The following is a 12,822-nucleotide window of genomic DNA, read 5'->3' as shown; positions in this document are numbered from 1 at the left end:
TATGCAATGCCAGGAATTCAGTGTAATGCTGGTTCCATACCCAGCCTGCTGTGCTACATCTGTGCACCACTGAAAACAGGAGCTTTTAGCAGAAATGCTGAACTAATCACCAGTTTAAAGGCTGAAGAGTTTTCCTGCACATTTACACTCCAACTTGAAAATTACTGATCTTGTGAAGACTAGACTGGGGAAACTTTCATATAGGCTTTTAAAGTAGTTGAATATCTTCATAATCTGGTAATAATTTTGTGGTTTCTTACTACTTCCTGAAAAATATTAAAGTTTGTATTTTTTATTTAAATATGTTTATGGCAATTCTGTCACTTATTTAAAATATCCAAGCTTTCAGCCATGTGTGTATCCCTTACAATCAGTATGTGTTAAAGTACAAAAATTTATACTGAAGTTCTAATTATTTTTTTATTTTCCTGACTACAAAAAGGTGCTCTTAACAAGGTGTTTTCTATTACATTGCCCTGCAATTTCTTGTAGTCTGCACAGAAAGTGATACTGTCTTCAGGCCTATACCCCTGCCCCCAAAAAATCATTTATTCAAAATAAACATTGCAGTTATTTGAACACTCTTGATGTGTAATGGGTTTGGAACAGCTGATTTTCAGCCTGCCTTTGTCTCACTTTTGAGTGTATGCCAGAGGAGTGTCATACACTGAGCCTGCATGAGCAGAGACATTTCTTCTAATAGTCATGGTTGTTTTAGTTCTAGGTGAGGCAAGACTTCACATTACCATAAAAAGATTCTGGTTTCTAACAAATTCCAGTGTAAAAATACTAATTCTTAGTCATTCTTGCATTCCCATTTGCAGGATGTGTTTTTTCCAAGTCCTTTAAATGTACATAGAGCACTCTTGGAGTTCATATATTGAGAGCAGAATCTGTAGGTTTTCTCTGAAATCTTCTGTAATTAAGTGAATTTACTTGATTTGGAGACAAGGCTGTCTAATAAAGTATCAATTCTCTCTTTCAGACATGCAAGAAAGCACTTCAGTCAGGCTGAGGGAAGCCAGCTGGATGAGGTTCGACAGGTGATGGGAATGTTGGCCTTTCCTTCAGACACTCATATCTCTCCCTATAAGGTAACATTGAAATTCAGTGCTGCAACACAATATTAAAACAGATGTTTCAGTTCTATTTTCAGCACAGGAAAATACACTGATTATATCAAGATAAAGGTGGTTTTTTTTAATTTTACTTCCTAAATTCCACCTTTGTAAGAGCTCTTAATTTTAGTAACCAGTTCTTTTACATTAATCCAGAAAGTATTTGTGTTGTTTCAGTTAGATTGTAATAATAACGTGGATTCACACTGAGCTAGGCTTACCATGAACCCAGCATTAGAGATCTGTGGGGCTGGAAGCACAATAATTAAATATACAGCAAGAGGCAGAAGATGGGGAAGTACAAAGGGAAAAAAAAAGAAGGAGTCTTGTTCAACATAAAAAACTGTGGCTTTAACACACCAGCAGCAGTTTTTAATTCTGTTTCTCACATTATTGTTGTTGAAGTGGTTGGGATGAAGAAATGAAGGATCATTTGAATTATGTGAAAGCAGTATTTTTGTTCCTTAAAATAAGTTTTCATTTATTTGGATTATGCAAATTAATGTAGATATTAGTGGTAATATCCACATCTAAATTTAAATCAAGCAAAATTCACAGATAGCTGTTTCTACAGACTTAGTTCTGTGGTCATGTGCTAATTCACTTCTTTTTAACTTGGCTTTGGAGACAGAAGGTAGAGAAAAGCTGACTTGTCAAAGCAAGACAAGATTTCCATGAAATGCCAAGCCAATATGTGGCAGCGCCAGTATAAACACATTTTCTAAACATGATGATGAAATCATGGTTTAACAAAACAACTACACAAAAAAACGAACAACCCACAGAGGCAATATGAATTTCTTTGCTCATCCCAGAGTCCTGGAAGGATCCTGGTATTTTACATGCTAGATTTGATCTAAGTTATGAATATAAATGATAGATGTGTTAGAAGACTGGGTGTAAGATAGAATTTATCAATATTTTAGTAGTTAGAAAGAAGTAGGTAGGAAATAAGAATCCTGTATTTTATTCTAAGGGCTGGTTTGAATGGAGTGTTTCAATGACGGAGAACAAGGAGAAATAGCTGGGATTGTTCCACTTACAACCATACAAAGAGAGCAGATTCCCTAATACTTACTGATATGACTTAAAACATTCTAGTTTATGGAAGTTAAGTTTTGAATTCTCTAATAATTACCTAGTTCACCACAATTACAGCACATGGTTGTTTGGAGTTACCTTTAGTATCTTGACTATGAGTTCTGTGCATAAATGGCTTCCTAGAATGCCTTTTAAGTAAATTCTTTTTAAATCTGTGACAAAGTTTGTGAGATCATATCTCTAACCAACTGATTTTTATTAATCCAAGGAAAGAAGCATCATCTATAAGCAATGAATAGAACTTTCTCTGGCTTTTCCTCTGTCAGGACTTTAAGGAAAACATTCACTGTTTTGGCAGAACAAGCTGTTTTCTTTGATATCTGTTGAACAATCTTATGTCCCTTCAGCTTCCACTAGACCAGATTTCTTGGAGCCCAATCCAGCCTGGTCTCCAGCAGTAGAATCATTGAACTGTAAATGATGGAAAAGATCTCTGAGATGATCCAGTCCAACCATTAACCCAGAGCCATCTCCTCATCTGCCCTGTCCCCACATGGTTTTCTCCAGGCTAAGCCCCCCCACCCAGTTCCCTCAGCTGCTCCTCATCAGACTCATGCTCCAGACCCTTCCCCAGCTCTGTGCCCTTCTCTGGAGCTGCTCCAGCCCCTCAATGTCCTTGTGATGGGCCTGAAACTGAACACAGGACTTGAGGTGTGGCCTCAGCAGTGCAAAGTTCTCCAGATGGGACATCCACAGCTTCTCTGGCAGCCTGGTCCAGTGTCTCACCACCCTGACAGCAAAAAACTTCTTGCTAATGTCCAGTCTAACCCTGCTTTCTTTCTCTTTGAATCCATTCATTCCCTTCGTCCTGTCACTCCATGGCCTTGTCACAAGTTGCTCTCCAGATCTTTAGGTGCTGTAAGGTGTCCCCAGATTGTTTCTCCTAGTTCCCTCAAAGTGTAGCATGCAGAGTTGGCAATATAATCAGTATAATATCTATATGATAAATACTATATAAAGGTAAATAAATATTGTCACTCCTGCTGACCAAAGTGCAGGTTATGGATACAAAGGATAAGAAAGGAAGGATTAGGTGTCTGCCTGTACAGATGACACTAAGTATGTTTTCAAAGGATTTTCCCTTCTTACATGACTCTTCAACAGCATTGCTTTTAAAGCTCAATGTATCCTTGACCTGTGGGTTTAGTTCTTACTTCCATGAAAAGAAAAATCCTGACTTTCTGGTAACACACAGCATTAAAGAATTTTGTCTCTAGATGAGTAGCTTATGCAAGCTTTCTCTAACCTGAGGTTGTGGCAGCTTCTTCAAATTGAAATCTTTTTACAAAATTCTGTGAATATTATGAACTGTAATTGATTATCAGCAGAATTAGCCTGCCTTAAGTTAAAAAACACTTCTGACTTTTTGATGTTAATGGTTCAGAGGCTGTAGAAGAAACATTCCACAGTACTAATGTTGTTTCCTATGTAGTCCAGCATTCTAGGAAACTAAGTAGAAGTTAGAAGAAGTAACCTCACCAGTATTTACATACCTTGATTAGAACATTTGGTAAATTATGGAGATTGAATATTGCTCCAGCTATTTTAAATAACACTTACTTTAATAAAGTAGTGTTAAAAGGTACTTTCTAAACACTATGCATTGGTGTGTCCACTTCTAGTTTGTGATGGGTTTGTACAAGTGAGTTTTGCACAATTTGTCACTCCCAGGCTTTTGCTCCCTGGGACAATTAGATTGAAAGCAACTTATAGTTGTGTTGTTTTTTAACAGGATCTCTTGGACCCTGCTCGATGGAGAATGCTGATCCAACAGTTTAGATATGATAACTACAGACTACATCAGCTGGGAAACAATTCTGTTTTTACTATAACACTCCAGGCAGGCCTTTCAGCTATAAAAACACCGTATCCTTTAAAGCAGATATTACTGGGAGTGAAAAAAAGGCCATGTGGGGGTTTATTTTTGGTTTATGGAGGCTTTTCAGAGAGCTCAAATAAGAAATGTGACACTTCAATATTTTTGCTCATCAGTTGTTCAAATGGGGTATAAATTGGGCACTGTTAAATTAAGGGGCAATTATAATAAATAGCATTATGATTTAAATAAAAGGCATGCCCAAACAAAAATGTTAAGGTAATATGTAACATTGTGTTTGGTTTGGTTGTCTTTTCATGTCTGAAATTAGTGAATATGCCCGAAAGGGTTATTGAGCTGGGTCAAAATTACTGGTTTTTAAGCACTTAAACACAAATTTACCTGCCAGGTTTTACGTGAATATTCAAAAATATCTGCATCTTTTGAAACTTCATTGGGTTTGTTGGGCTGGAGAAGGGCTGGTGCTGCTGGAGTGCTGCACCTCAGAAGCTGTACCTGTGCCAGACAAGTCTTATTCCTTGAAACAGAGCAAACCCTTGAATCTTTTGTGTGGACATTAAAACTTGAATTAAATGCTCCTGTGCATTCTGTCACCTGGGCTCTGCTGGCACAGCTGACGATCTTTTAAATTTAAGGTTTCCCATACAATGGGAAGCTAATTATGGTTTCATGGTGGTGATTGTTCCCTAACTTGCTGCTAACAGACAGTGTTATAAAGAGGATGGGAGCTCAAAAAACCCCGACTGCCCTGTGTGTAGCAAATCCCTGAACAAGCTGGCTCAGCCCCTGCCCATGGCACATTGTGCCAACTCCCGACTAGTCTGCAAGATTTCGGGGGATGTAATGAACGAAAATAATCCTCCTATGATGTTACCAAATGGATATGTCTATGGATACAATGTAAGTGTTGCAGTCAATGACTTGCTGAAGGCTAAAATAGCAGCTGTTAGAATAACTTGCTGGATCAAAATAAGAGCTTATAAACTCAGTCAGAAGTTAAAAGAATAATTCTTGCAGTAATGTTTTTTTAAGGACTGTATATTTAGCTGCTTAAATTGGTCTTAATGAAGATATATTAATGGTCACATACCATACTATGTGAATTTATAACACCAGATCAAATGGCATTGGAAATCTTTCCCTCCAGAGAGCAATAATGTAGAATAAGTAACTTCTGGGGGCAAAGATGTTTTGACCTCAGACCACAACATTTTTTTAAATTAAAAGTTCATTTCCTAAACAGTTCAATAATGCTTTGAATGACTGTTGTGAATATTATCTTTTGGTTTCCCTCTTTTTCAGTCTCTGCTTTCTATTCGTCAAGATGACAAAGTAGTTTGCCCAAGAACCAAAGAAGTCTTCAACTTCTCACAAGCTGAGAAAGTCTACATCATGTAGGTCTGTAAACCACAGGATGAAGTGCCGCTGGAATTTTGACACAGTGTATCTTGGCATACCCTGTAAAGGGGGGGGCCTTAATGTGTGGCAAAGAAGCAAAAGCTGCCACCTTGGGGAGCAGACCTGTCGGTGGCATTATTGTTTCTTGCGACCAAAGATCAATGAGCAACAATAAACACTCTTGAAAGAAAAAAAAAAAAAAAGAAGAGAGGAATTATGACTTAAGTTTGTACTTGAATAAAATACACAAAAACAAATTTTGATTGTTAAGGTTTTGTAACATAAGGTCAAAAATTGGACTCTTCTCAAAGAAAAGTACTTTCATCTTCTAAAGGATAGCTTTCTTTAAAGATGGACATTTGCACTGGGGGAAAACTTACAACAGATTTGAAATGAAATCCATTTTTCTTCCCTCTTTTTCACAATTGTCCAAGACCCTTTTGTTATCAAAAATCTCAGTACTACCAACGTGTTCTCCTTTAAGCTCCTCTTTGCCTTCTTTATGATCCTCTGGTGAAGTAATCCTGAACATGAATGATGTAACTTATTTCCATGGGAAGATATTTTTGATGTCTTTGACATGAGGTGGCTTCTCTGGAGGATCAGACAGGGACTGGTTTCAAGGAGTATGAAGTCTTTTTCCAAACCCAAATATTTTAAGGAGGTTGCATAAGTATCAAAAAGAACTGAGAACATTTCAGGCAAAATCCAATGCTTGTTTAAATGTTCTTTTTCCAGTCTACCATAGTGTTAAAGTCCTTCTAAAGTTATTAGTTATGTGCATAGGGTTCAATATGAAATCATTAGTGCTACTGCCTTATTTCTTGCTTTGAGAATGTACTCACATGACAATGAGCTGGTATTCTTAAGTGTTGGGCGAAGTTTCTGAAGATGCCTTGCAGGATGATTACATAATTTTAGGGTCTAAATAGTATTCATTACTGAAACTAATAGTTCAATTTTAACAACTGCAGAACACATCCTTATGACTTTTCAAAAGAATTAAACCATTGTAGTTTAAACAAAACCATATTGTAGAGGTTTGTATTTAGCGCTTATTTTTGCATGTTGATGTTGATTAGCTAATAAAAGATTGTAAATGTAAGACATGTTAATAAAAATTGTTTTCCATTTCTTGATTATATAAAACTAGAAAGCTGTTTTGTGTTTAAATGTAAAAAGAATTAAGTCTCAGTGGCCTCTCTTCAAAGGACTCGAACTTCCACATGTTGGTTTTCAGTGTTCTGCAAGATTTAAAAGAAAAAGAAGAAAACTAACAACACGCATGCATACAAAAAAACCAAACCAAAAAACCCCAAAAATTCCCCAGCAAACCAAAAAAATGCCACACAGCAACCATAAATGTTTTTCAGAGCATTTCAGTCAAATAAGTATTTTTGGTTGAAACTTTTCGTATATGAACTCCAGTATACGCCAGGGTTTTTTCTGTCTCTTCCTAGAACACTGCCTCTCACTGTCCTAGAGCCTTCCTGTTAAAAAGGTGTTGTGGGTGATGTTAGGCATGGGTTTTTCATGCTTTAAAGAATACTAATAAAGCACAGGCAAAGGACACAACTTCTTTTCATGTTCAACACTTAAAGGTCACAGATATTACTAAACTTCTGGTACTAGCCACTGTGGAACTGTAAATACATGAGATTTCCAGGGAGGTGTGTCTGAAAAAGTTCCATTTTCAGTGGGCATCAATTATTGATGCTTCAGAACAGATGTATCTGGACCACTGCAGTGCTCCAGACAGCTTGTCATGGGCCTGTGCTCTGCACTCACTCCTGCAAAGGAAGGGTCTGTTCTCTGGGCACTTTCTGAAGTGGCAGATTTAATGATTCCTTAGAACAAATGCAATGTACCAAGAGTATGTGGGAACAGATACTGAGAGAACTTAGGTTAGTAACTGGAGTAATTTCCTTTCAGTTATGCAGTAACTGCTCTCTTCTCCTGGGGCAAGAGTTGGAGCACCCTCAACTCAGAGTTGGGGGAGGATGTTACCCTGAGGAGCAGTGTTACTCAAACCCATGTGGAACAGCACCTCCTTTTCTTTGGGCCACTGTTTAGAGCATCACTGCAGAAGGGCAAGCATAGCTTTGAGCATGGCAACCTCACTTTTCCCTACTTTACAAGAATTCATAAAAGGCCAAAGCAAGAAAGAAGCAGTAGGTTTCTATTGGACCTGAGGAATGTGTGGTAAATGCACAACAATTGTAGGGCATGGAAATTGTTGCTTTTGCTTCTCTTAAATACCAGTTAGAGCTGTGGTTTCCTGAGACCAGCCTTTTTTGATTTCTGTGACCTGAGCAGAGTGATGGAGAAACCCACACTCTCCAAAAAAAACCTAGTTTGGGATGGAGGAGAAGAGAACAGCTGTCCTACAAGGAGGGCCTCTGTTTCTGGGAGGTGTGATTCCAGAGGGCCAGGTGCCAACAGGAGGACTCAGTCCCTGCTGGTGTGTCACTGTTACAAGGGAAGGTTCCAGAAGGAGTGTAGGGGAGCTTCAGCTGTGTGTTAGCTCTGATTGCTCACTTTGGAAATCTGCAGTCACCCATCCCATTCTGACTGCAGCAGGGCCTGTGTGCCAGAGGCAGCTGTGGCCTCCTGGCTGAACTGCTGGGCTGCTCTCAGGCCTGCTCTGCCATGGCTCTGGGAGCCTCCAGCTGTGTGAGGGTCAGAAATGGCAGCAGTCTGTTCTGCTTTGGTGCAGCTTGGAGCTCTGGTTTGCATTCCCTGGCTGCTCAGTGGGCTCCAACAGAGGTGTTGGTTCACAGCTCATCTCACAGGTGGCCCCAGACATCAAACCAAGAGCAGCTCAGGGTGGCTCAGGGTAAGTATAAAGTTATTTGAGATGGTAGAAACTCTCTAGTAAAGCAAAGATTCTTTCCTCTCAAGATCTGGCTGAGCTGGAAATCAACACTGTCTTTCGCTGGGATGTTTTTTCAGTCTTGCCAGGCAACAAGGCTCTGGATTTTGGTTGTGGTGTTCCTGTTTGAAGGCAGCAGTTTGTCCCAGTTGTGATCAGGACAGGTTACTCTGATTCCCACAGTTACACCAAGGATGAGAATTGCCTTAACCTTCTTCTTGTGGTCCACAGCCCTGCTCTAAATGCTGAAGGTTTTCCAGTGTTGCAAAAGAGACACTGGTAACTCTTCACAGTGCCCTGTGGGCTTTGCTACCTGTTTCAGCTTCCATTATCTTCCAGGCTGAGAAGGTTCAGGATGCTGAGGTCACAACATTTTGTAGGTAGGAAATAGCAAAGCTGATAACAAACTCTGGTAAAACATTTTCCTGCAAGCTTTAAAGACTGATGAAGTAGTCAGTGTTCGGTTGTTGTTTGTTTTTTTTTTAATATAAGCATGGCCTTTTCTACTCAGTAATAAAATTACTCCTTGGGAAGAAAAAAGAATGTATTATTTAGGACAGGAAGAATGAGAAAATTACAGCTGGAAATCTGCCAAAAGAAAGCCTTTGAACATGCATAATGGGCCACTATTCAGAGGGGAAAAAAAAGGAATACTCTGACTTGCTTTTTGTCAGCCTCAGGTAGCCTGAGCAGAAGCGTTGGGAAGCACAGTAAACACTTTTATTGAGGGTGCTTTGAGACCCACACTGTGACAACGTGCACTGGGTGTACAATAGAGGTCACTTGATACAACAAAATGAGTATTTAAAACTTCTCCATCCTGCATTTTCATGTTCCATAACGAGGTATTCTGAACACCAAATAAAGCCCTGGCCAGATCCACATTATAGGTGGTCGAGTCTGATCTTCATCCCCTCCTTGAGCAGATAATTTCCAGTAGTTCCCTCTAGTCCCTGAATCTATTCCTTGTTTGATGATGAGGGGGGTCAGAGATTCACCAGGATCTCCCTGCCATTATGCTTTTCCAGAGATTCAGTGTTTGGCTGGTTCTGCATCCTGCATCAGCCACACTAAAAGGCAGCATTTTTCTTAATTCAGTCATTTATTTGAAAGATTTGTCCCTGTTAGCTAAGCTCTGAGAAGTTTTCAGGAGCTCGACTTTCTTTTAGAAGGAGATGTAGGATGGGCAGAGCAGGACAGCAGAATTTCTTAACTCTTTACTAACACATCTTAGAGCCAGGTAGGTTCTGTATGTAGAAGTATCTCTGCACAGTCAGGGGGAAAAAAATTGCAATCAAGGCCAGCGAGAGGGAGCAAGAAGTTCCAGTTCAGTTACTGTAGGATGTGAGGGCTGAAGATGTTTTTTGGCACAGCAGGTGTAGAGCCAGCACAAAGCTGTTCTACCTTACAGCTGGCTTTTGTGAGAAGTTGTGTGAGAACCAGACATTGAAAAAAAAACCACTGAGATGTAGTCCTGATCTCAGTTTGAACTGAAGTTCTAAAACTACATGGGAGTTCTTAACATCAAAAATAAAATTAGTCCTCATTGCTAGTTGGCAACAAGTTGATTTCACTGAGGAGCTCACAGTTGTGAATCAGGTATTTTCAACTACACAATAAAATCCTGCTATTTGATCATGTTACAATTATCAGAGATCTGTATGCTAAGCCAGAGGAAATCAGCTGTAGGATAAGCAGCACCACAAGAAGAACAATAGGAAATAGCAGAACAACAAGGAACAGAAAGGACTGCTGAACAAGAAAAGCTGTTTGCTTTGACTCATCAGAAATGAGATCAAGCATCAGGGTAGAGCTAAGAAATGTTATCAGCCAGTTACCTTTCAAGGAGATTAAAATAACTGAAGCTTTTAAAAGTGAAAGGAGAAAAAATTAACATGGAAGTACTGTGTGACAGAGATCCAGACTTTGTTACAAAACTCACCCAGCACCTTGCTGCCTGCTCCTAATAAAGATGGGAATGTGCGACATGGGTGGGCGGCGTGGGGAGGGAGATGCGCTGAGGAAACCAGAAATAACTCAGCAACATGGAAGTGAAAAAAACTGTGCCTGTTAGAGAAACCAAGAGATCCTGGGATTGTTAATTGTTCAGCTCTAATGGAAAGAAGCTGCTCCAGTGTCCAGTCTGGGAATCGGATCATGTAGAATCAGAATGGTTTGGGTTGGAAGCGACCTTGCAGATCACCTCATTCTGACCCCCTGCCATGAGCAGGGACATCTTCCACTATCCCAGGTTACTCCAAGCCCTGCCCAGCCTGGCCTTGGACACTGCCAGGGATCCAGGGACAGCCACAGCTTCTCTGGGCACCCTGTGCCAGGGCCTCCCCACCCTCACAGTAAAGAATTTCCTCCCTCTATCCAATCTAACCCTGCCTCTGCCAGTTTGAAGCCACTGCCCCTTGTCCTGTCACTCCATGCCCTTGTCAAAAGTCCCTCTCCAGCTTCCCTGTAACACCTTTAGGTTCCAGAAGGTGCAGGAAGGTCTCCCCAAAGCTTTTTCCAGGCTGAACACTCCCAGCTGTCTCAGCCTGTCCCCACAGCAGAGGGGCTCCAGCTCTCTGAGCACCTCTGTGGCCTCCTCTGGCCTCACTCCAGCAGGTTCAGATCCTTATGGTGGTGGGGCTGCAGAGGGCTCTGGTGCTGCTGTGCTGGAAGCTGGAACACTCCTGGGTGTTCAGGTCATATCTCTCACACTGCAGCTGGAGCAGAGAAATCACTGAGCTGCTCAGTCCCCCAAACTAAAATGGAAAACTAAAGCTGGTTAAGTGGGGGATAACATCTGTACCTACTCCTTTGACACTATTTCCTATCCCATAAAATTAAATGTTATGTTGTGCATTTAAGGAAACAGTTATACCTAGCCCACAGAGCAGAGGAGCAAATTTTCCCAGGGAGATCATCTGCATTCCCAGCCAGGACTTTTTCCTGACAGAACCAGAAAGAAGACTGAGGAGAGGAAGATTATAAGGTCTATTCACTTCAGGACAAAAAGACCTTTAACTAACTTAAATATTTTGTTCCCCACCCATGGAGATTGAGCAGGATCATATAGAAAAATTCCACAAAACTAAATAAACAAATAATAAACCAGTAGACAATTTCCTTTTCTTTCTTTGCAAACCACGGCAAGACAAATTGCTCAGAAGAGCCAGGAGCAGAGCTGTGGGAAGTTCCTCAGGGTGCCCATGCGTGCCCCTTATGGAGATACCTCCTCTTTCAAGTAGCAGCTTTAGGGATGCAAAGCAGAGAAATATTTCATTAGATACTGGAGAGGTCAGCGGGAAATTTATCTTAGAGAAGCTCAAGTTGCCCTGGATGCAGTCATTAAGGAAAAGCTTGTATTAATTCCCTCCAGGCAGGGCATCATCCTGGCATCGTGCTGCAATGCCCGGCTGACGCCTGCACTGGAACCAGCTCCGTGCCCTGCTGGCAGAACTGCTCAGGGACAGCAGAAACCCAACAGGCAGGGTTTGAACCCCTGGCTGCTTGTTGCTGACCCCCCTCCTTTTGAGGTGGCTCCTTGGTGGCAGCTGTTTTGCTCAGGGATATGGAGGAAGAGGCTCTTTCTCCACAAGGATTGTGACATGATTTTCCATTTTAAACCCTGCACCCTCAAGTCACAGGGTGTCTCATTGTCCTGCTTCTCCATGCACAGGAGCACATGAAATTAGTTGTTCCTATTTGTGGCCATAAGGAACATCCCTTTACAGGGCTGACTTCCACCAGGAAACAGAAGAATTCAGGCTGGGTGCTGGGGGATGCACCAGGGGAGCATCTCTGTGAGTGGCTGCTGGAGCAAGGGAAGCAGCAGCAGCACCTTGGGCAGTCTGTGCCAGCTGCAGACACCGGAGCAGAATGGGGAGGTCTGTGATGGAGGGGAGGGGAACGCCCAGCTCTGATCAGCTGAGTGCAGTGTCACATTCCTGTCTCAGGAGTGTTCCAGCCTGCTTCCTGCCTCTTTCCTGCAGTCAGCATGAGGCTTGAGCCAAACAGGCTCGGAGGCTGCAAATGGATCTTGCCCTCAGGGCATTTGAACTTGCCCCTCCTCTGGGTACAGAAGGTGCCTGGAGCAGCTGAGCTGCCAACCTTGGTGTGTGGGAGCTGAGCCACAGCCAGCTCCAGGAGGAACAACCCTGCAATGGGACAAATACCATGGAGTGAATGATCCTATCTTGTCAGACAAAGAATAGATGAGAATTTATGCTGCTGATGCAAATCTGCTGGCTTCTCTCTTCCAGCAGCACTTTGCAAATGTTGATCTCAGATGTACGTACCCTCTGATGATCCAGGCTTTGTGGCATCTGTTTTCTTTGAATGTCACTGTCACATCCATTGCCAGCTATCTGGCTTCACTGCTGCATTATCCTACTTCAAAAAACAGTGAATAAACAGGGTGCTGGTGTTACAGGACAGCTAATGATTCACTTTAACTACCAGGTGGAGAGAAAAGCCCAGAGGCTACAGCTGAATTGCTGGTT

At 41.4% G+C, this 12,822-nt stretch overlaps 1 protein-coding gene across 3 annotated transcripts in view; it reads left to right on the top strand.

The window, feature by feature from the left end:
- The window catches only part of MAEA (macrophage erythroblast attacher), a 48,627-nt gene extending 42,021 nt beyond the window's left edge, over nucleotides 1-6,606 (top strand). For 2 of the 3 annotated variants that reach the window (XM_031062710.1, XM_031062709.1), the window contains exons 6-9: nucleotides 986-1,094; nucleotides 3,952-4,085; nucleotides 4,761-4,956; nucleotides 5,359-6,575. In XM_031062710.1, coding sequence (XP_030918570.1) covers nucleotides 986-1,094; nucleotides 3,952-4,085; nucleotides 4,761-4,956; nucleotides 5,359-5,454 — 535 coding nt within the window. In that variant the 3' untranslated portion in view covers nucleotides 5,455-6,575. Of the gene's footprint in view, nucleotides 1-985; nucleotides 1,095-3,951; nucleotides 4,086-4,760; nucleotides 4,957-5,358 lie in introns of all 3 variants that reach the window. The other variant, XM_031062711.1, reaches the window with a different exon arrangement.
- The last annotated feature ends 6,216 nt before the right edge of the window (nucleotides 6,607-12,822 follow it).

The sequence above is a fragment of the Geospiza fortis genome, unplaced genomic scaffold (assembly GCF_000277835.1).
Source record: "Geospiza fortis unplaced genomic scaffold, GeoFor_1.0 scaffold730, whole genome shotgun sequence".
NCBI classification, from domain to species: Eukaryota; Metazoa; Chordata; class Aves; order Passeriformes; family Thraupidae; genus Geospiza; species Geospiza fortis.
The sequence above is the reverse complement of the archived record's forward strand: the minus strand, read 5'-3'. Positions and strand labels throughout refer to the sequence as shown.